This window comes from Dipodomys spectabilis, unplaced genomic scaffold (genome assembly GCF_019054845.1).
Source record: "Dipodomys spectabilis isolate Male_0828 unplaced genomic scaffold, ASM1905484v1 ptg000089l, whole genome shotgun sequence".
Lineage (NCBI taxonomy): Eukaryota > Metazoa > Chordata > Mammalia > Rodentia > Heteromyidae > Dipodomys > Dipodomys spectabilis.
Genome location: NW_024870766.1, coordinates 7,752,453 through 7,777,262, shown reverse-complemented (window position 1 = coordinate 7,777,262; position 24,810 = coordinate 7,752,453). Strand labels below are relative to the sequence as shown.

Genomic DNA, 24,810 nt, shown 5'->3' with positions numbered 1-24,810 from the left:
CTCTTTAATAATAAAGGTATAATCTTGCCAATTGTCCCAATGTCACTTCTCTGCAATACCCAAAATTTGAGAAGGTGAATACAACAATTAGGAATGAAAGAGAAAGATCTGATCCTACAAATTCTGCAAAGTGGGTGAGCTTTTTGGGCATGTTGGTGTACTTGTTGACCATAAGCTTCTCTTCTGAGTGTTATGTTCCTACCTCAATGACCAGACCTCTAGTCAAAACTGGACAGAGAAGACTTAAGACCCCTGTCTATTTTCCCATAATGATCCCAAGCATCTATCTCAGACATCTTTGTGATAATATAAAATATATCCCCATGAGCTGCTCAAAGAGTTCCAACTACTCCACTTGAAAGAACATTTCACTTTATACGACAGTTATCACAGCTGGAAATGTTTGATGTCATTTGCTGAATTCATAGTTTGAAAATAAAAAAAGAAAGAAAGAGCTGTCATTGTTTGTATGTCTTTATGCATGTGTGGGAAGCAGTAAGTCTAAAGAAAAAATCATTTTTTTACCTTTTCCCTTTATTCTGAAACAATTTTTGCAAATTTCTTCTTTGTAAAAACCACACATTAGCAAGCAAGGTTTTGTATAAAGGACTTTCCACTCATTCCAATTGCTGTCATAAAAATGCTGCTCCTTATGCTTCAAATGAGTTACCATACAGTGCGTTCAAGAAAGACAATCATAAATCCTAAAGCCTACAAAAGAAGTACTTGAGTGACAATTTTGAAAATGTTTGAAGGTATTGAAAACTGACCACTGTAGCAGCAACAATCAAAGATGGAGAGGCCGAGGTGAGGCTAATGCTATGCTTCCCAGCAGGCCTAGGGGCACAAACACATCACAATGTCTGTGATCAGCAGCCAGAGAAAACCACCATTTCTGAAGTAGAGTAATTACTCAAGGACGCTGGATCAAAGGTATACGATGTTCCAACATGTGACCACCAAAATCCCAGGCCATCTCACCTCCTTCCAATGTTGTCCATTACTAGCTCTAAAATGAAAAGCACTTGCTATGGTTTGAAAAATTAGGGGAAAATAAGAGTATCCCAGACTACAGAAGTTACTCTGAGATCAAAATAAAGTTAGAATGAAATATGTAAGCGATATAAGGGTGATATATGCCAAGTTCTGAGTAAACCTAGAGTTGGGAATTTTTCTCCAGACTGTCAAATATTTTCCACCATTCCAAAGTTATCTGTTCTCAAATCATTATATTAAATATAATTACTAGAAAAAAGGCTTTTGTTCTGTGCACGATACATTCAGACTTCTACAAAATGAATCTATGAATGTATGAACTCTTATTGTGATTTAATTTTATATCTCAGTTCCCCTGATCAATAATGATACCCTTTTGGAGAAATTTTTGATGTGGGGAAAGTGTCTGTCTCATAACATATGGAAAGGGTTTAAATGGCATGAGAGTGGAGAATGGAAACTGGGCAGATAAAACACAAGCATGTGATAATTTGCATGATAAGACTTATACCAAGATCTCAACTATCTTGTCTGAGTAGAGAGGTAAGAAAGTACCTATTTTTAAATATGTAACAGGAATTAATACCTTGTTAGATTTTTCAAATAAATGAAGAAGGCACTGTATATTGAGAACTCGCTACATGCATCAAATTTAAATATTTTCTATTTTTCAATTCCCAGTGGTTTATATCTGTAATCCTAGCTAAACAGGAGGCTCAGATCAAATGATTGTGGTTCAAAATCAGTCCAATCAAAGTTCATGAGATTCATTTCCAATTAACCACCAAAAAGCTGGAAGTGGAGCTGTGGCTCAAGTGGTACAGTGCTTGCCTTAAAGCTCCGGCCCAGAATACACACACACACACACACACACACACAATGATTTGAGTATTAATCCCAAATATACTAGGTTCTTTCAGAAGATAATGATTATATAACAAGTATTACTCTACACATGTTTTAAAAAAAAGGTGTGTGTGTGTGTGTGTGTGTGTGTGTGTGTGTGTGTGTGTGCATTTTTTTTTTTGATATACTGGGTTTGAACCCAGGACATTGCACTTGCTGGGGAAGTACTATACCACTGAGCTACATTCCAACACCGCTTAGGAATTTAAAAATGTGAAATATCAGCAAACATTTAAAGGTTTCTTGCTTAATGCTTCATATGCCATTACTTTCTTCTTTAATTCCTTTGTTCATTCTCCTAGTACACATTTATTAAGTGGCGTTGTAACAATAAGACCAAATATTTCTATCACAGCCGGATGCCAGTGGCTCATGACTGTAATCCTAGCTACTCAGGAGGCTGAGATCTGAGGATTGCTATTGAAATCCAGACTAGGCAGGAAAGTTTGTGAGACTCTAATCTCCAATAAACCACCAGAAAACTGGAAGTGGTGCTGTGGCTCAAGTGTAGAGCATTCTCCTTAAGCTGAAGAGCTCAGGGACAGTATCCAGGCTCAGAGTTTAACTGCCATGACTGACAAAAACAAAAACATAAACAAAGACTCTTATAGGTCTTCTCAGAGAAAAGAATAGGGAATAGGCAAGCATCTCCACATAGAGACTAGAACAAACTCTCCAGAGTAAATGCCCTCAGCCTCCCACACTCTTTCTTCTTCCATGTCCCTCTGTGCCCACATTCCAGCAAAGATGTCTCTGAAAATATAGAGAGGAAATGTCCCATGTTCTTTCTTCCTCATCTCTGAAACCAAGATTATGTTCTGTAAATAAAGTCCACTGCGTGTATCTTTACACCTACACTGCACATGCATGTATGTGCCTGTACAAATGCACATGGTAATAGCTAGCTTCAGCAATATTTTAGTTAGGGTTCAGTTAATTTACAAATGATTTGCAAAAGTTGGCGAGAAAAGGACAATATTACACATAAGCTTCAAGTTAAAAGTATGAGTAAGGACTAGTAAAATTTATTAGAAAGAAAAGGTCATGGCATACACTTACAGATGGTTTTAGTTTAATTTAGTTACTTAAGGTCTTCAGTCTGAAGAACTGCTGTGGTGATATAACAAGCATATGGACAGATCCTAAGCTGTTTAATCAGAGATCATAAAATGAAATTTTCTGAGAACACAGTGGCTATGCAACAGTGGACACAGATTTACTCACTGGTTCATGAACTCATTCATTGAACATTTACTGAATACCTGACAGATGGCAGATTTAATAGTGAAGTCAAAAATCATATCTACGTGTTAGACAAAGAACTAAGTACTCTCAATGGAATGGTCACAATAACATTATTGGTATGTGAAACAAAAATGATCCATAAGTGGCAGATTTGAGATTCCAATGTAGACACCAGACTCAAGAGAAAAGTAACACTTGACACCTGGTAAAACTGCTCAGAGTTAGCGCTGGACTGATGACTCAGGTGGTAGAGTACAACCTCTTAGCAATAGTATCAGATCTTTAGTTCAAGTTTGGGTCCTGAAAAAGGGTGATGGAGGCGGGTGAAGGGAGGACTCCTAGTCTACACTTGGGACCCAGAGCTGTTTTAATTTGAGGAAACAAATTTTAATTTTGTTAACAGTCGGGCAAGTATCTGGTCTCCTCTCCCATTCTTTAAAAAGAAAAAAAACTTACTTGATATAGTGAGCATACACTAGAAGCCAAAAACACTTCGATTTTCCACAATCCAAATCTCAATGGCATGTAAGGTAGTACTCAGTGATCTTCAGAGCAGATGTCAAGCCTACTCACCCATATGTATGAAGAGTGAGAGCACATCTTCCTTACCCACCTGCTGCCCAGAGCAAGATCATGGAATGCTGTGGTAGGTCCTCCCCACAGCCTGGTAATGAGGAGTATAAGTCTGGATCTGAAAAGATGCTCCCTTCATGAGTCAATCATTCGAGGTAGAACTCCTGCTCACAAACTCCTGCTAACTTTTCTTTTAAGTGTTCTGATCCTGCCTGTTATGGAAGAAAGTCCAGCAAATAGCAATCTCTGCCAATCACCTCTCAGCTTATCTGACAGGTGGGAAAATAAGGTAGTGGGAAAAGTGCAAACTAGAAGGTAATGTTTCCACCTCCTGCCTCCCCGCCTCCCTCCAGGCTGAGGCTAAAACATGGTTAAGAATACAAATATTCTTTTTCCAAAGGATATCATTTTTAGGAATGCTGGAAAATCTTCCTGTTTAAAATTGCTTCTTCATTTAGATACCAGATTCTGCCATCAGTAAGACATCTGTGATAGCATTGATACTGTCCTTTAGCAGGCTCTGTTACCATCACTGTTCCTGGTAAGGGAAAAGCATAATACAAGGGTTAGTACTTGGATATGAATTGGTATTGCTTGAGGCTATGTGGGCAGAGTAGGTATTAGGAACAAGAAGATAGGCTGACTACAAAAGGCAAAGAAAAATAGGAAGTAGAAGAATACATGATCACTGTGTCTACTTTACAATTACATACCTGGTTCAAAATTGACATGTGAGTAGCATAATTTTCATATGCACTAACTACTAGCTTTCTCCACCTCCTTAAAGGATGACTGTGGAGAAAGATCTGATGTTAACATTGCCCTATCCTCTGATTTTCAGTAAAATGAAACAAGCAATAATTCTCAAGAAAGAAATATAAGTGAAACAGGTATTGGTATATAATTTTTGTGTTTAAGGGATAAGTTAGGGCACTATAAACAAGTTAAGTTTATCTACCTTGTCAGTTAACACAACTGGGGAGAGAACAGAAGTACAAGTCAGATGAGAAATGATCTAGGGTTGGCCAGTTTTTATGTCAGATTTATGATATCATTGTTTCTAGAATATTTCAAAATAGAACTTGTAGCTCAGGGAGAGGAGAAAAATTAAAAATTAACTTTGAATTTTGTCACCTTAATTATTTTCAGGAGGGATAAGAATCCTTTCAGATGTTGTAGGTTGAAAATGTCTTAGCAATATGTGAATATGCAGGATGACCTTGAAATCTTGTGGCTCAGTAATGGAGCTCCTCTCTGGGAAGACAGAGCATTAAGCTGTGCTACAGTGGCTTAGGAAACACATGACAACTTCACAATAGAGCAGCCTGCTGGCAGAAGAAGCAATTTATTTTCCCTTGTATTCTCCTTACATGATACTACACAGAGTCAAATGCAGGTCTATGCATGATGTGTCAGATGACAGAATAGAAATTAATTTGTTTCATCCATGGAAATTTCCATTGCTGTATGCTAAGCTTCTCTGCTTATCTTTGGTGCATTCATCCTCAGAAGCTGAATAAAATTTCTTCTCTTCGGCTTTTTTATATAAAGAAGTCTATTGTTTGCTTAAAAATGGGAAAGCTCATTTTATTAAGTATTCTTGTTACTATGATTGCATCCTTCAGAATATTAGCCCTGCTGCCGACGTGCAAATCCTTTTTAAATAGTTTGCACTGCTTACTTGCTTGAGCATCTCTGAAGGCAATTTTCTCAGCCATTTCACCTTCTGTCCACGTCACATGTCACACTTCTACAGCACTCAGATCTGTCGATTCAAGAGCAGGTGAAGAAGTGATTCAAGAGCAGAACAATGGCAAGCTTAGGCTCTCTCCTTCAAAAAATGACCATGGATATGTGTGTGTGTATGTGTATGTGTATGTGAATATATATTTCTATCCAACTTACATGCATATATGTATATATATTTCTATCCAACATATACATATTTATATATGTATGTATGTATATATATCCAACTTTATCTTGGAAAAAAGCTTTTTCTTCTTTTCTGTTTTTCTTATTTTATTTATACTTTACTATATGACATGGTCACATTAAAAAAAAAAACAGGAGAACACATTGCATTTTCTTCAGTAATCACAATTTGTCTTTGCAAACTAGAGCTCATTGATGAGGGTTGCACTCAGCCTTGTGCTAGATAGAGCTCAGAATCAATGGGAGAAAAGTTCCCACAAGATATCCTGCTTAATTCTAGATAAAAGCAGGCATTCCTTTTGTGAATCAGCTCTAAAATACTGTATATTTCCTGTTCCTTCAACAGATATGAATTTGCTTCTTTGCTTGAAGGTGACTGACAGAAACTGGTGTCTGTTTTTCAAAACAGGATAACCATGAAGATCTGTATGAAATAGGATCTGTGGTAAAAGCCAGGATGGAGTGCAGTGAAGCTCACATGAGGCTTCTGATGAACGGAGAAAGGAGATTACTGCAGAGGGAAATATTGGAGTATGTGTGCAAAATGAGAGTTGCTGTAGGCATTACTACCCAGTTTTTCTCTAAGAAATTGAAGACTATAAAGATCTTATTTTTATGGAATGGATATTTTCTATTTGCAATGCAGATTGAAATTTCCAAGACATATCCAAAAATCCAGACATTCAATACCCTAAGTAAAATCTTTCTAGCATTGTTGACATTGTAGGCTGCCTGTTTGCTTGTTTAAGGTTGTTGACAGTGGTCAATTTCCTTTAAGTTAAATTCCCAACATAGTGGTATGACAGAAGAAGAGTTCTTCAGAAATATCTCAGCAGCAGAGATCCTCACATTTTGAAACCCTATGAATAGGTAAGCAAATTAAAGTGACAAAAACATTAACCATAAAGAATTGATGTCAGAACTTGAACATAAAAGTTAAGAATTGATCATTAAAATTAACAACTATTTCTACTGAATAACACCATTAAGGAAGTGAAAAGATAAGCCAAAAGAAGAAAAGATATTTGAAACCCATACATTTGAAAAGGAATCATTTGCCAAATGTATTTTAGAACTTACTGAAAACTAAACTTAAAAAAACAGAAAATTCAACTTAAGTGAGATATAAAAGGTTCTTTATAAAATATATTCCAAAATTTGTTATTAATTTATGAAAAATGTTCTATATCATTTAATACATAAATTATAAAAAAAATCCACAATGGGATAGCACATTTTCACTGGAATATCTAAAATCAAATAACATTAAGAATATAAAGCAATTCAAATTTACATGCACTAGTATTACTTCATTATATATACATACAAACACATAGTAGAAATCCATATATATGTTCATCAAAAGGTATGTACAAGAGTACTCACATAGCATATTGTCTATGCTCCATAAATCTTCTTTTAGACCTTTTCTATTTCAGTTTTTCACTGCTTCGATACCTCCCAAATCAACTGCTCAAACTCAAAATTTAGTCTGGAGTTTTCATCTTGGATATATAATCCAGCTAAGAAACAGATTGTTCATGTAAGCTATAAACTGAACAATAAATAAAATGAAATAGCCATGGATAGGAGTATGGAAACATAAATTGTGGTACATTATACAAAAAATACTATGTATCATTAAAAATGAACCAACAATAGCTTGTAACCCCCACATGAATAAATCTCACATACTTAATTTTGAATACAATGTGATAGATACCTACTTTAAAATAAGATTAACATATATTTTAATATCAGACAAACATAGTATCTGGGTGTTATATGATTAATTGTATCCTCTCTCAAAAAGACACATTGAAGTCATAACCCTAGCACTTACAATCTTATTTGAGCATATAATCTTTACAGGGAAACCAAGTTAAAATGACTTCATTAGAATACTCTAATCCAATATAAGTATAATCCTTTTAAATGGAAAATGTGGACACAGAGTCAGAGGTGCAGGGAGAACAATTGTAGGGAGAAAAGAGGAGTGGTTCATTTACCATCAGAGGGATACAAAGACTGAGCAAGAAGAAAGATAAACACGTTTCCCTCTAGGGCCCCCAGAAGGAACACCCTCATCAACAGCAGAAAAGAAAATGGACAATAAATCTCTGTCATTTTAATCCACCCCATTTGCAGTATGTTGTTATAATAGCCATAACATACTAATATACTAACAGAAGTTACAACATAGATGCTTTGGGGGAAAAGGAAAGGTTGAAAGAGACATAGAACAGAAACAAGGAAACTGTGCTACTCTTCTTTTCTAGCTGTGCTGTGCTTCTTAACAGCCAAAATATTGGATATGTGTGTATTCACTTTGTGATAATCCCATTTCCTCTGACCCATGCCTTGAGCCCTGTTTATATTTTTTAGATAGGCTCTCCCATCCCACCTGAGTCATGATCTGCCTACTTTACAGTTCCCATGGTTGCTAGGATCACAGGCATGGAGCACTCTTGGTTCAGATTCCTTCCATGAAGATAGACTCTCCCCACCTTTTCTGCCCTGGATGACCTAGAAATACAATCCTACTAGTCTCAGCCTCCCATATTCCTTAGGACAGTAGGCATATGCCACTGTGCCCAGCTATGAGTTGCAAAGGAACCTCGTGAACTTTTCTGCCTGTTCTTGAAACTCGATCTTCCAATTTTCAGCCTTCTTAGTAATTAGGATTGCAGGCATGACCATGTGGTTACTCAGCTGTGTTGGGTTCTTGCTGAGCATTTTTCACATGCAAGACAGAGCACTTAAGACATCTAAGTAGTGCTTTGTCTCAGCTGCAACAGTCTGTTGATAACTGCCAGAAATGCTTCTTCAACTTTGACCCTACTCAGTCGGTAAATTATTGACATTCAGAATTCTTTCTTATTATTTCCTGTATTCTTACTAAGTAGATGTGTGCAAAGTGTAAAGGGTTGTTTGTTTGTTTGTTTTTCTCTAACCAAAGGGCTTTGGCTTCCCCACATCTTGACTCTAACATGGTTATTCAAGGAAGAGGCCATTTCTTCCTCCTCACTCTCATCGTGATTGCAATTCATAGATTGGTTCCAGACACTGGTGGTGAGGTTTCAGTTGTAAAATCACTCATGTTTCTGCTGGCAATCTTCATTAGTATTTACAAATGTGAACTAGAGCATGAAGGCAATATGCCCATTACTGAAGGCCTACAAAGAGCCATGTTATTGTCTTCCCTTAATTGACTTCTGTTGGAAAGAGAAAAAACATAAAGAACCAATTTAATTTTCTCCTGCCACTGACCCATGATATTTCTAAGGAATAGACTTGACTCATTTGACTTATCTCTACCAAATGCGTCCTAGGAGGGCTGGTCACCTTGATATTAAACCTTTCAAATAAATACATTTGAAACAAAGGTCATGACTAATTGGATAATGAGCTACATTAGAAATCATTTTCTTGACCTGAGACCATTCCAGGCTCCTTCTGGAAATAAAAATCTGATGCTGAGGCATTAGAGTGATGAGCAGCTTGAAATTAGATTTTGGAGAAAGCTGTAAGTCTTTTTCAAATAACCTCTATCTTTCTGGTTACTCTTTGTTTTACTTCTTATACTTTGGGTCCCTTTGTGCTTATTGCAATACCAGTGAAAGGTGAAGTGTTTTATTTTTCCACTTTGAATGATGCTTGTTCCCTGGGTAAGACCTGACTTGAGAAATAGCAAACTCCCAAGAGTTTTCTTACGATAAAGAGCTGCACAATTGATTGGAGAAGAAGTATGGTTCCACTTCACTGGGTCTTAACCTTATCTTCCTAGTGAAGCACTTGACCTCTAGGCAACTAAGTGGAGGAAGAAGGCAATTGGATCAATACATTCGGGTTTCAACTTCTCTTGACACTTGAAGTCATCAGACGCACTGAAGAGCTTGCTTTTCTTAACACCTTCTAACCAACCAGAACAGTGTTATATGTGGAATCACACTGCAAGAATAGGATCACCTACACTTAGAACATGTGACAGACACTGTTCACTTTTCCTGACAGGTTCTCCTTTCATTTCTCCATGTAGCAACTCAGTATCCAAGCTGAGGATCAGTGCATACCTGCTAACCATGCAGTTGTGTTTAGAATTTGTAATATCTTCATTTGAAGTGATCTATTGTGATTTATATACTTAAAGGATTTGGAGTGTTGGCCATATGTGACACATTTGACATAATGAATTTAGTAAATGGTAAATGGTAAAAGAAATTTGGGAGACATTTCTTGGATTTGAATTGAGAACCCATGTGCAAGTATTGCTAATAGGTTCTCTACCATTGAGCCATGCTTTCAGTCCTCTTTTTAATTGGTTATTTTTGAGAGAAGTTCTTACTTCCTGCCCAGGCACATTTCTGGACTTCTATCCACTACATCTCATCTGTGTTGGATGTGTGACATCTAGTTCCCTATGTTGAGATGGAGCCTCCACAGACTTTTCTGCTTGAGCTGACCTACAACTATGTGCCTCCCTATCTCAGCTTTCCAAGTAACTAAGATTATGGTGTGAATCATAAGACTCAGCCTAACTTTACAACTTTGGGGGAAGGAGGGGTGGGGGAGAGATGGGGGAGATGGGAAGGGATAGGAAGGGGAAACAAAGGAGGAGGCTACAATGCTTGATAAGAAATGTACTCGCAGGGCTGGGAAGGTGGCTCAGTGGTAAAGCGCTTGCCTTGCATGCTCGAGGCCCTGGGTTCGATTCCTCAGCACTACATAAGCCAAAAGAAAAAAAAGCCGGAAGTGGCGCTGTGGCTCAAGTGGTAGAGCGTTAGCCTTGAGCTGAAGAGCTGAGGGACAGCACCCAGACCCAGAGTTCAGGTCCCACAACTGTACCAAAAAAAAAGAAAAGAAAAGAAAAGAAATCTACTCACTATCTTGCCCATGTAATTGTAACCCCTCTGTATGGTATTTTCACCAAAAAAAAAAAAAAAAAAAACACTCAGCCTAAAAAACATTCTTGGGAGGGAATTGAACTCAGGGGTCATGTTTGTTGGGCAGGTGCTCTTCCACTTAAACTATACACCCACTTCTTTTTGGTCTTATTTATTTACGAGGCAAGGTCTAGCTTTATGCCTGGGCCAGCATGGGCTATTATCCTTCTACCTATGCCTCCTGTGTTGCTAAAGATGACAGGCTTAGCCTCTGCTCCCTGTCAATGTGCTTTTTTCCATAGCTAAAATCACAGGCACGCACCACCATACCCAGCTGTTGGGTGGGACAGACTCTCAAAAAGGGTTTTGCCCTGGCTGGTCTTGAAAGTGCCATCATCCAATATCTACCTCCAAAGTAGCTATCATTCTAGATGTTAATCATCATACCTGGCTAAAGGTAACTTTTATTAAAAGCCAAATTTTTTGGATCCACTCATCTATTCCAGGGCATCTGGGCTTTTTCCATGTCTTGGCTATTGTGAACAGTACAGCAACAAATACGGATATGCAGGTGTCTCTATTATATCCTGGATCATGATGTTCAGGGTAGATGCCCAGGAATAGTATGGCTGGGTCATAGGGAAGGTCTATATTTAATTTTTTGAGGAACCTCCAGACTTCTATCCACAGTGGTTGTACTAGTTTATATTCCCAACAATGCAGTAAGGTTCCTTTTTCCCCACATGCCTGCCAATATTTCTTTCTTTTTTTTTTTATTGTGAGAATACCATACAGAGGAGTTACAATTACATGGGCAAGATAACGAGTACATTTCTTATCAAGCATTGTTGCCTCCTCTTTGTTTCCCCTTCCCATTCCTTCCCATACTCCTCCCCTCCCCCCACCCAATCTTCCCCCTACACACCACCAAAGTTGTTAAGTTCGTTTTTCGACACAACGACTTGTACATCTCATTGTTGCAATGGGTCCACCTGTAACCCTAGTTAAACGATTTTATTTTTTCCCTTCCCCTCCACAAATTATAACAACATCAAAAATAGTGAAAGTATGGGTTATACCGTGGGGGAGGTACACACAAAGCAACATAGAAATCATCTTATAAATATGATAGAAACAACTGCATGAAAGGAAAAAAAAACCATTTGAATACTTGTCTTGGGGTTAATTCCCCTAACATCAACTTATCTGACCTTTTCTGCTTGACTCGGACATATACTAGTTATTGCAAATAAGGGAAGCCATGGGACCTATGTTTCTTTGGGCCTAGCTTACTTCACTTAATATAATTTTTTCCAAGTTTTTCCATTTCCTAACAAATGGGGCAATATCATTCTTTCTGATAGAGGCATAGAATTCCATTGTGTATATATAGCACATTTTCTTGATCCATTCATCTACTGAGGGGCATCTGGGTTGGTTCCATATCTTAGCTATGGTAAATAATGCTGCAATAAACATAATCGTGGTGGTAGCTTTAGTGTGGTCTTGTTTGTGATCACTTGGCTAAATGCCCAAAAGTGGGATTGCTGAGTCATAGGGAAGCTCTATGTGGAGTATTTTGAGGCATTTCTTATTCAAATTAATAGCATTGGCCAATTTTACTGGGGTGAGATGAAATCTGAGTTATTTTGATTTGCGTTTCCTTTATGGCCAGGGATGATGAGTATTTCTTCATTTGTTACTTTTCCATTCTTACCTCTTTTTCTAAGAAGTCTTTCCTTAGCTCCCTTGCCCATTTACTGATTAGTTTATTAGGTTGGGGAGGGGTTAGTTTCTTGAGGTCCTTGTATATTTCGGCTATTCCACCTTTGTCTAGTAGATTGCTGGTAAAGATCTCCTCTCAGTCTGTTGGCTATCTTTCTGTGTCCTTAGCTGTGCAGAAACGTTTTATTTTGATGTAGTCCCACTTGTCAAGTCTCCTATCTGTTGTACCTCCGGACTGTTTTCAAGAAGTTTCTTCCTATATCTGTAAGTTCAATGTGGATCCAAAAAATGTGGTATCTATAAACAATGGAATTTTTCACAGCCTTTAGAAAGAATAAATATTGTCTTTTGTAGGGAAATGGAGGGAATTAGAACAAATCATATTAAGTGGGGTAAGCCAAGTTCAGTGAGACAAATCGCACATATTCTCTCTGATATGCCCAAGTTAGATCTAAAATGAGCCAGGATATGACAAATTATACAGGATTCTAGATATCTAGATACTCAAACACAGTGAAAACAAATTAATATACTCTTCTTAGCAGAAAAACACAAAGATGCATTGCCTAAGCACCTGTTCATATTCATATAACATATATATTGAAAAGAAACTCTAAGATATGGAAACAAGAGATCTCTTTTTTCTTTCTTTTTTTCACTTTTTACTTTGGGACAATTCTGTCTTCTTTACCTTGTGTATGTTATATTCAAATGCGCATCTTCAGAAGTGTTGGGGAGGGTACAGAACTCAAGGGGGAAAGGGTGACAAAGTTCAGCAATGAAGCGCACTAGACACTGATGAAAGTAAAGTACACAACTCACAACTCGTGGGTGGAGACAGGAAGGAGGGAATGGGAGAGACTGAGGGAAAGAAGACACTGTACAAAAGGAAATGTGCTCACTGCCTGATTCTTGTAGTTGTAATCCCTCTGTATATCACCTCTATAATGACAATAAAGTGCATTTATAACAAAAAAGACAAATTGTGCCAAAGTACAATTTGTTTATCTGTTGGTTTACCACCATTTAAGGACTTCTTATACTATTTGAAACTATTTTTTCTTACTTTAAAAAAATCTTCTTAGAATATTTGAAACAGCATTATTTTATGATTCACTTACTTTACAGAATCTTCTACATGTCTCTGATCAATTATTCTAAATTTATCATTTCCTTATTGATGCACATAATTTTTACATGACTACAACACACTTAATAAAAAGAATAAAATTGACTACCTCAGCTTTCTCCAGTCCAGTACCTACTAGTGTGTGCTTCAACTCTTGTTATGAAGTCTTCTATTTCTCTCTCTCCTCCAGAACTCCTGTTAGTTGAATTACAAAAAGAAAAAAAATATTCTCTTCCTATTATTCTCTTCACTAGCATTTTAGTCAAAGAGAGTTTTCGCAAAGGCATTGTCTTTATGGATATTGGATTTCTATTTCTGCTGTGTCATTTCCAAACACTCATTCTTATCCTCTGACTATTCTTCATCTATCTCATAAATGCAGCTTCTCCCTTTTTCTCTCTGGGTAAACCGATGTTTTCAAATCTCGCCTTTTCTTCCCAGCTTCATCCCCATTTCTCTATGCTTCTTATTTTTTTTTTTTTGAGTCTTTCAAGTTAGAAGTTTACTCACATGTCTGGTGATGTCTTCCTTCCTAATTGTTAAATTTTGAATAGGTAAATCATCCATATGATTGATCATGCAGAAAGTATAAAAACACATTCAGTAAAACTCTCCCTCTTTTTGCTACCCATCTGTTCATTTTTTTAATCATTTGCTCATAAGTATCCACTCTTCTTAAATATCCTCCCAGAGTTCCCTAGTACACAGAAAATAAATAAAAAATAAATTATTTTATTTAGCAAATTCATATGAACTATACCAGATCAAAAACTACACTTTTAACACATATCAATGTGACTTTTAGGTATTTTTGTTTTTGTGAGTTTTTTTTTTTGGTTGCTGTTGTTATTGTTTTTGCCAGTCTTAGGGCTTGAACTCTTTGTTCCTGAGCTTCTTTTGCTCAAGGGTAGCTCTGTACCACTTGAGCCACAGCACCACTTCTGGCTTTTTCTGAATAGTTTATTGAAGATGAGGCTAATGGACTTTCCTGCCTGGGCTGGCTTCAAACCATGATCCTCTAATCTCAGCCTCCTGAGTGACTAGGATTATAGGCATGAGCCACCAGTGTCCAGCTGACTTGTAGGTTTTTTAACATGCCCAAAATACACATAGAAACCTGTCTCATCTCTTTTCACAATTGTGTAACATTTGTTTTGTTTACTATTGATAAAGTCTATTGATGAATAATAGGGTTTTTTCATTTTTTCATTGTTATTGGTAAACAATAGGCTCTTTTCAATTTTTTTCACTTATAAACAATCTTCTAACACCTAGGCAAATTGAAATTGCTAAACCAAAAGTTTCACGCATCTTTAATTTTAAAATTTTTTATCAGATTACTGTGATAGAGGTATGCCAATAGAAATAACACTCAACAGAAAGAGAAATCTTACTTCCCTGTAACCACTAATAGAATATGTATAGAATACTAATAGCATACATCAACAATGCCAATTAGTTTTCTTGTGAATGTTAGTTTCTTCTTTGTGCTGTAAAAAAATTAATACAAATGTGGTTGATTAAAGCAACTTATGTTTATTATCCAGTAATTCAGGAAGTCAGAAGTCCATACTAAACACAAAACACCACATTAAACAAAAAACAAAGTGGCAGGGCTATCAGAACAATACACTGTCTAGCTTGCTGTTATATGGAATATTTAAACTTTTCATGCACTTAGGACTTATGTGGTTTCTGTATTTTGTAGCAATTGAAAAAGAGCTTCCTCCACTCCCATGTTAATTTGCCATTTATTTCTGGAATTTTTCTGACTTTGTTTCCTACAGATATAACACTGTTCTTTTCAGAACTTATTTCAGTATGCTATAAGACTTCAGTCTACCTCCATTTTTCCAGTTGCTTGAACAGTTGCCCAACATTGTGTATTAAATAAATATCTTCACTTGTTTGTGATGCCACCTTTAGTACATGCAAAATTCTAACATGTACTAGCAGTGTGTATTTACACATCACATTGAGAGCAGCAGCACTCTTCTAAGGAAAAAGAGGAAAATTTGCCAATGTGAAACAGCTAAGTACATAAGTAGACCAATGTAGGTGGTCAGAAAGTAAGTCACCACATGTTCAGACTTGCCCTAATGTTAAAATGACAATTCAATCTTCACTACATCAAGATGACAATGACATGGTGATACCCATGAGAGGGCAAGGATCAGCAGCGGGGAGGAGGGCAGGCAAGTAGAAAGTGAACGCACTCAGAAAGCACACCTTCCCTTCTTAGTTGATGGCTACTTTCTGGGGAATTATTACTTGAGTACAGTATTTCTAAGGAACTTCATGAAAAACTAGATTTAAGAGAATTTAAGGAAAACGTAAATAGGTAATCACCATAGCCGCAGACATCGATGAGAGACAAATAAGATGAGCTGAATTGGAAGAGAGAAAGCTTAGCGCTGAGATACTTGCTGCTATTAGGGACTTTGAGGAAAATAAAAGAAAATGGATGGAGGTAGTATTGAAACAAACCAAGTTCTGAGATCTACTGACTCTATATACTCAGGAACAAGCTTAAAAAATAGTTTTGTCTGCATATCATTGATAACCCTTAAGGTATCCACTTTTTATGTGATATATAGATTTGGGAGCGTTGTGTATGTGTGTGTGTGTATATGTGTGTGTATGTGTGTGTGTGTGTGTGTGTGTGTGTGTGCGCGCACGCGCGTGTGCGTGTGTGGGAGAGTGTCTGTGGAGTATGCCAAATATACTCCAAAACATTGAAATATTAAGTTTAAAGGTTTATAAGTGGATTTCAGTATGAATCTCAATTATTTTCTTTGTGAACCATCATGAATTTATAATGAGAACTTTTTCTTCAAGCTTAAGGTCAAAAGTTCTTCTTGTTAATTTTATATTTTCATGAAAAAATTTGAGAAAGTAAACATTTTGGTGGCTACACATAAATAAATATGCAATAAGACATGAGTTTGTGCTAAATTCCTATTGTTAAATCTTTTAAGACAAAACATTTACACACCATACAGAATATGACATGTTTGTCAGACCCCTGCTGTATAATAGCTTCTTTGAAAGAGTCTTGCATCGTACTCATTATTGTCACAGTACTTTGTAGCATTCAGAAGTGTGGTAATGTTTAACAAGTGAACTTATGAATGCCAAAGCACCTCTTAGAGCTTACGGTGTGTAACTTTCAATGGTGAGTGATAAATTATGTCAGCTTTGTTATTTCAGTGGTGCTGTGTGCATGTCATTAGTGGGTCATATACAGAGACACTTAAACAAATTTTCTGTTCTTTTTTTCTCTCATTCTACATATCAAAGCTCCATTCAACCCAAACAATGATGCAGATAGCATCGTCAAGTTTGACACTTACGGAGATGGAATGGGACGATACAACGTATTCAATTTCCAGTACCTGGGTGGAAAATATTCGTACTTGAAAGTTGGTCACTGGGCTGAAACCTTATCTCTAAATGTTGATTCTATACACTGGTCCAGAAACTCAGTTCCCACTTCCCAGTGCAGTGACCCCTGTGCCCCCAATGAAATGAAGAATATGCAACCAGGTGATGTCTGCTGCTGGATCTGTATCCCCTGTGAGTCTTATGAATACTTGGCTGATGAGTTTACCTGTATGGATTGTGGGCCTGGACAATGGCCCACTGCAGATCTATCTGGCTGCTTTGACCTTCCTGAGGACTACATCAAGTGGGAAGATGCCTGGGCCATTGGCCCAGTCACCATTGCCTGCCTGGGTTTTATGTGCACGTGCATAGTTATAACAGTTTTTATCAAGCACAACAATACGCCCTTGGTCAAGGCCTCGGGTCGAGAACTCTGCTACATCTTGTTGTTTGGAGTGGGCCTGTCCTATAGCATGACATTTTTCTTCATTGCCAAGCCCTCTCCTGTCATCTGTGCATTACGTCGGCTTGGGCTGGGGACTTCCTTTGCTATCTGTTATTCAGCCCTACTGACCAAGACAAACTGCATTGCTCGAATCTTTGATGGGGTTAAGAATGGAGCTCAGAGGCCAAAATTTATCAGCCCCAGTTCTCAGGTTTTCATCTGTCTGGGTCTGATACTGGTGCAGATTGTGGTGGTGTCTGTGTGGCTCATCCTGGAAGCTCCAGGCACAAGAAGGTATACCCTTCCAGAGAAGCGAGAAACGGTCATTCTAAAGTGCAATGTCAAGGATTCCAGCATGCTGATCTCTCTCACCTACGACGTGATCCTGGTGATCTTATGCACTGTGTACGCCTTCAAAACAAGGAAGTGCCCGGAAAATTTCAATGAAGCCAAGTTCATAGGTTTTACCATGTATACCACCTGTATTATCTGGCTGGCCTTCCTCCCTATATTTTACGTAACATCAAGTGACTACAGAGTAAGTCTTTTGTTTCTTCTTTCACTTTTCCTCTAATTTCTTCTTTCCCTTGCTCTTATATAAATGTTTTTTTTTGTGGAATTTAAAATAGACTTTTATTTCAGCTTAGGAATGAATTGAGTAATTATAAATGCCATTATGAACCTTGATATCCTATGTATAAATTAATTCATTATGTTTTGAAAGCAATAAATGAGGGCCCACCTTATTTAGAACATTATGCTAGGTACAGAGGGGGAAAATAAATGCAGATGTCATGGTCATTCAAATAATTTATAATCTAGTGGGAAAGAATGCCATACATGCTCATAAAACACCTTAATTTAATTGAAAAGCAACTGGAAGAGAATAAGACTTCATATCTAAGAATTTATTGAGAATACTTCAAATTAGACATGAGAAGATATGACTACAATAGATCAATCTGTAAATTAAAATAGACTTGCAACATTAAGCCCAGATTAGTTGGTTTATTCATACTTCATTTCTGTCCTAAAAGAGATTAAAATACAATGCTGATTTGCTCTATTTCTAAAGTGTTAGTTATATAAACAAATATATTGAGTGGGTATAAAATAGAGGGGGTGGGGGAAGGAAGTCCTTGAACTACCGAAAAGTTTTGTGGCACGTGCACAAGTCATTACTCATAGAGCCTTAATAACAAATATTTCAAATACTTAGACTTCCATATAATTGCTAGCTCATCTGAAAAAAGCATCATAATTCCATCATAATTTTCCAAAATGTCACAACCACTCATTAGGCAATTTTCTATCAATAATTCTGATTTTTTGTACACAATGACAGGATATAAGAATATTTTCTCTTCAGATGATAGCTCTTTCTCTTAGTTCTGAAGTTCTCATCAATTATCAAACTGACGTGCCACCACCTGCTAGGCTAACAAGGCCCTGAAGTTATTGTCAAAGTTTTCCAGAAGCAAAACAATTTCCTTTATATGACATTTGTTTCACAAAATGAGTTGTAAGAATCCCTGGTTCTCTGTGTGCCAGCAATCCTGACACTGCCAAGTGCTAGAAAACAGCATTCTGAAGAGACCAAGTGGATATTAAAGTTCAATTAGATAGGGAAGGAAAAGTTCAAGGTGCTTGTGCCTTCAGTTAATAGCAATAGATTGTGCACTTGGAAATCATCCAGATTGATTTTACAGGTTTTTACCACAAGAAAAAAAAAGGTAAATATGTGAGGTAATGAAAATACCACAGTATATGCTGACCACAGTATATTTATATTTCAAAACATAACATCTCATATGATTGCATATATGATTTCTATAAACCTGTTTTTCTTTGTTTTTCTGGTCCTGGGCCTTGAACTCAGGGTCTGGGTGCTATCCCTGTGCTTTTATGCTCAAGGCTAGTATTCTGCCACTTGAACCACAACTCCATTTCCAGCATTTTGGGTGAGTTAATTGGAGATGAAAATCTCACAGACTTTCCTGTAATAGCTGACTTCAGGGTATAATGAAATGTACTCATTACCTACTCATGTAACTGTAACCCCTCTGTACAGTATCTTTACAATAAAAATATATATTAAAATCCATGATTCTCAGATCTCAGCCTCCTAAATAGCTAGAATTACAGGCATGAAACATGGGCATTATTAACTATTTTTAAGGAAACTAAAGCACAGACTAAAGAATCTGGCAGAAGTTAATGTATCTAGTTTATTCATGCTATTTACCACCATGAGACTAAAGTCTAGAGGTACAATAAGAGGTGAACAAGAAAAGGAATTTATACCTGGGATGATGTTTCTAGAAATAAGAATAAGATTAAAACTTTCCCAGAGAAAAACCAGGTAGTTCAGAAAGAGTGAACAGAATTGGTAAGAGACCAGTGGAAACCAGTGACTTGAATAGATTATATCAGCAAAGGAATTTGTTTACCTAATGTTTAAGGGCTTTGAAGTCTTGAGGGTTTTTTTTTTCTTGCTTCCTTTTTGTGGGTTGTTTGCTAAGGCAAAATCTCTCATGGTAAACAGTAAGAGGGGAAGAAAGGAAATATTTCCTGTTCAATTTTTCTGGATGCTATATACACATGAGCTCACATGACCTCAATAACACTTTGGAATACAAATTTTATTCTCCATCAGAGAGACAAACAGACTCAGGAGAACATTAACTTTTCAGTAGCACATTTAAGAAACAATAGGACAATGATATATTTGAAACTTTTCTCTACCACAAACTTAACACAAAATATGGATTTGAAAGAGTATATAGCAAGGAAGAATAATAGAAGCTATTATAGGTATCTAAGACAGAACATGCAAGAATGTTGGTAAAAATACAAAAATGTAAAGAATCTTTGAGCATTTATGGATTCTTGCTATATCACATCCAAACCTTCTCAGCTAGCTTAAGAATCGAACATGGAGCTATCAAAATTAAATTAAATTGTATAAATAAAACCTAGGCCACACTTTGGTGGAAAGTCATTCATTCATTCATGAGTTTGTGTCTGTTCATGTCCTCAAAATATTTGAGCACTAACACACCTCAGAGTAGAGCTATCAACATAGGAAGTCCCTCTTCTTTCATAACTTACTGTCTAGTAGGAAAAAGAGGAAGAACACAAAAAGCAAACTGGTGAAAACAATGGCTAACTCACTAACTCAGTGATGTGTTCTGATGGGATTTTAAACTTTTTTTTCTTTGAAAGATGGTCATCCTAACATGTATCAAACACCCAGGGATAGTGTTGAAATAAAGATTTTTTGACTCAAAAAGCAAGATTAGAGACCCAAAATTCTGAATTTCTGACCAGCACTCAGTGAACGGAGAGGCTGATAAGCAAAGGACCATTGTTTGAGAATCAAGATGTTGTATTACAAGAAATGAATCAGTGATCTACAACAATCATGATCTTATTGCTAAGGTCATTTGTTGTTGTTGGTGGTGGTGGTGGTGGTGGTGGTGGTGGTGGTGGTTGTGGGGCTTGAACTTCGGGCCAGGGCACTGTCCCCCCAGCTCTTCAGCTCAAGGCTAGCACCCTACTACTTGAGCCCCTGTGCTATTTTGGCTTTTTCTGTTTATGTGGTGCTGAGGAACCCAGGACCTCATGCATGCAAAGCAAGCACTCTACCACTGAGCCACCTTCCCAGCCCCCCATTCATTTTTAAGCTCTCAGATTACATAAGGCCTTACAACCAGTTTTTTTTTCTAGAAATATTTTTATGAAGAACCTATGTACTAAACCTATGTACTCATCAAACACAAAATTTAACATAAAATTTTATTTGCTCCAGAGGTCTACTCGCCCCAGATTGGAACCTGCAATGGCTGGTTTCCCCTTTGCTTATCTCCCCAAGTCCACCAATTGCTGTCTCTCTCCCAACTATGATTAAAGGGTAATAAAGCAGAAGTAGGACAGTTCTTATGTGGCTGGATGGCTTTATGATTTTCAAGTCTCCAGGTGCCTAAAGATATATCCTTTATTATTTCCACAACTACAGGTGTTAAAAGATTCATACTGAGGCTGAAAGATGAGTAAAAGATTTTTGCATGGGGTCTTCCTTGTTCTCCTGTGCTTTTTTTTTCTCCTTCAAGTCCCTGGGTGAGTTGGCTGGTAATTCTTCAGTCTGAGTTTCTCAGTGCCAAAGCCTCTTGCTGTATCCTTCTAGACTCTTTCCATAACAGACTTCAGCCTGTTCCATATTGGCCAAGGGCTACCAATGATGGCTTTTGTTCAGGTCATGTTATCAATGCTCCCAACAAATATCCTTTGCTTTACTAAAATCTTAGAGAAAAGAAACACTGTCTCAATATAGTAGTGAGTCTGTGTGTGATGCTACTAAAGGAATTAGAATTTTTTCACCTTCTCAGAAAACAAGCCCAAGCCATAACACCTGTATCCTGTGGAGATACAAATACTTTGGGGAACAGCCACAGTAAAGCACTCTTCACTAGGCTTTAAACGAAGGGACAGTACAGCACAGGACAGTTTATTTTCCAGGATACCCTACAAAAAGCCTCCCTCTCCTCTTTTTTTGGAATGTCTAAAAGTATGTGATGAGCTTGAAGAAGTATAGAAAAGTTTTCCTTGAAATTTTGCACATTTAAAGTTGCCTCACCCTGACTCTGATACTATGATATATGATGTTTTTCATTTTGACTTCATAGTCAAAATTGAGGGAGAAAAAAATGCACAAATATGTGTACTTAACAAATTATGCCAGATTTATCATAGCTTTTACATTATAGAATAGCTTCTTTTTTGATAAGTTGGCAATGGTTAATTATAGTTGGGGGTCCAAATGTGAAAGGCATTGGAATCGTTAAAGAAGAAAAGAACTTTAGGCTGGAAATGAGACTTAGTGGTAGAGTGCTTTCCTACCATGCATGAAGCCCTGAGGTCTATTCCTCAAGATCACATAAACAGAAAAGGCCAGAAGTGGTGCTGTGGCTCAAGTGGTAGAGTGCTAGTCTTAGGCAAAAGAAGCTTACGGACTGTGCCTAGTCCCTGATTTTAAGCCCCAGGACTGACCAAAAAAAGACAAGAATCTTAAATAACAAAGATAGATATACCTTTCACAGATAAAGTATAATTACTACAGCTAGAATTATGTTACAAGCATAGCCTAAAAATTTACATCAGAAACAAAATTAACAGACATGAATGATAGTGTATATCTGCAACCCCAGCATTTGAGAGGAAGTGACAGAAGGATCATGAAGTCAAGGCCAGCCCTGGCTATACATAGAGACCTTGTCTCAAAAAATAATAAATAAATGAAACTGAAACATTCAAAAGTTTTGTAGTCATGTGACTTCTCCAATTACTTGGTCCTAAGTTTTCCTTGATTATAAAAGAAGGTCAAAAATTTTAGGGCGGGCTGGGAAGGAGGCTCAGTGGTAGAGCGCTTGCCTTGCATTCATGAGGCCCTGGGTTTGATTCCTCAGTACCACATAAACAAAAAAAGAAAAAAGCTGGAAGTGGTGCTGTGGCTCAAATGGTAGAGTGCTCACCTTGATCTGAAGAGCTGAGGGACAGTGCCCAGGCCCAGAGTTCAGGCCCCACGACCAGGCCCCTCCCCCCCAAAAAATTTAGGGAATTAAAAGTTATATTATTTGGTAATAGAATTTGCCTGGAGAGTTTCAGGAGAGGAAAGAAATCTAAATTAGTCTAGAATATCAAGGAATCTTTGAAGATCTATAGCAAATGATTATAAATCTGATACAAGAAATACTTCCTATTTTCTTGTATTGAAAGTAATAAATATAGAGAGTCTAGTGTGAAATTTTCCAGCAAATATATAGGACCTGAAGCCAGGATTAAGTAATAAAATCAGGGATTATGGACAGTAAGGGCCAAAGAAGGAGAAAGGAAAATAAATCCTAATTCTAAAGTATACTAACAAAGGAGATACAGAGAGAATGAAAATTCTGTGAAGGTTGAATTGTGCAAACCAAGAAAACACCAAGATTCATGGCATATAAATGATGAATCAAATTCCAAAGAGATGTCAACAAAATAAATAAAAGAAATAATAAAACAAAAATTTATGTAATGTTCCTCCAAATACTTGAATAGAGCCAAACCTCCAGCAGGAAAATAGAAAAATGTTAAAAGCCAAATTTGTTCTTAAGAAACAAGCCAAGTTCATTCATTGAAAACATCAGCATTCTGACCATTTCATCACTGAATATTTGTTTCCCTACTTAAAATTCTGATTTCAGTGGTTCTGTATAAATATCTTCATACAAACATAAAGAAAATAAACAAAACAAGAAAATGCATGAGAAGCCTTGGAAAGCATTCAGGAGCAACCCACACAAGAGATGCTTACTTAGAAATCCTCCAGTTTCCACAAATATCCCCAACACAGAAGAACCAATTTAATTACTGTATTGATTTAGCCATAATAAGAACACAATTATAACTGATTATAGGATTCTGCTGAGTCACACTTCAGTGCTCTCGTTAGGTAACTACCTTGTTGAATCTACAGCTGGACACTTAACTAGCCAATCTTTTCTTACAGGTGCAGACAACAACCATGTGTATCTCTGTTAGCCTGAGTGGCTTCGTGGTCTTGGGCTGTTTGTTTGCACCCAAAGTTCACATTGTCCTGTTCCAACCCCAGAAGAATGTGGTAACACACAGACTGCACCTCAACAGGTTCAGTGTCAGCGGAACAGGGACCACATACTCTCAGTGTAAGTATGCAACTTGGCACTGACCCTTTCACCTGTGGCATCAGAGTGAAAATCAGGCAGAAACATAAACAATCTCAATATAAGTTTAATAAGTACTAATTCACAAAGCTCTTGATAGTTACTAAGAGCTAAGGAAGGATACAGTGTAAAGCAGACAAGTCAAAGTCTATGTAAAATCTGGCAGGAAAGAAAATCATTCAATTCATAATTAGTGTTTTGACTCTAGATCACCTGATCCCTAATCTTGTTCTACAATCACTTTCATGGGTCACCTTGTGCTAGGTCATAATAGCACTGTCTTACTGGCCTTTTTACTCCTGTGACTAGGGGATTTGATGATATTGGTGTTTAGTAAGGTGTATTCTATATGACCCAGAGACTGAGAGAGGTCCACGGAAAAAATGAAAAGGGAAACCTGATCAAATTAGACGGAGAGGGCTCCCTCCTACACAACTCCTTGAAGTCTAAAGGCCTTCCTTTAACGTATTAGAACCTTTACAGGAAGAAAATCTGCTTATTTTTTCAGACTTTCTTAAAAGTATTTGGCCAAAATTGTCTTGTAAAACACACGCCAGAAAATCCTGCAATACATCTTCTGTTCTAATGGCAAGGTGTTTTTTTTCAGCTGAGAACCAGCTAAGAAGTCAGAATGAACTGAAGGATGCTAAGCTACCGCTCCAGCCCAAAGATCTCTCTCCTAGTGGCTTGCAAATGTCTGAAACACTCTTTTAAAGAATCTGTGATTTAATTCTTTCAAGTTTTTTTGTAAAGCACAAATATACCTGAAGGGCAGAGTCTTTTAAAGCTATCTTCAGTGAATTTGTGGTGTGCATTAGGAAGGATTCACTGGCAGAAGGGTGAAAGGAC

General features: G+C 37.2%; 1 protein-coding gene across 1 annotated transcript in view; it reads left to right on the top strand.

Annotated features, from left to right (window-relative positions):
- The window catches only part of Grm3 (glutamate metabotropic receptor 3), a 215,914-nt gene that overhangs the window by 179,124 nt on the left and 11,980 nt on the right, over positions 1–24,810 (top strand). Inside the window, exons 4-5 of the mRNA XM_042684720.1 lie at positions 16,693–17,759; positions 23,769–23,943. Of these exons, the coding sequence (XP_042540654.1) occupies positions 16,693–17,759; positions 23,769–23,943 (1,242 nt within the window). The remainder of the gene's footprint in view (positions 1–16,692; positions 17,760–23,768; positions 23,944–24,810) is intronic.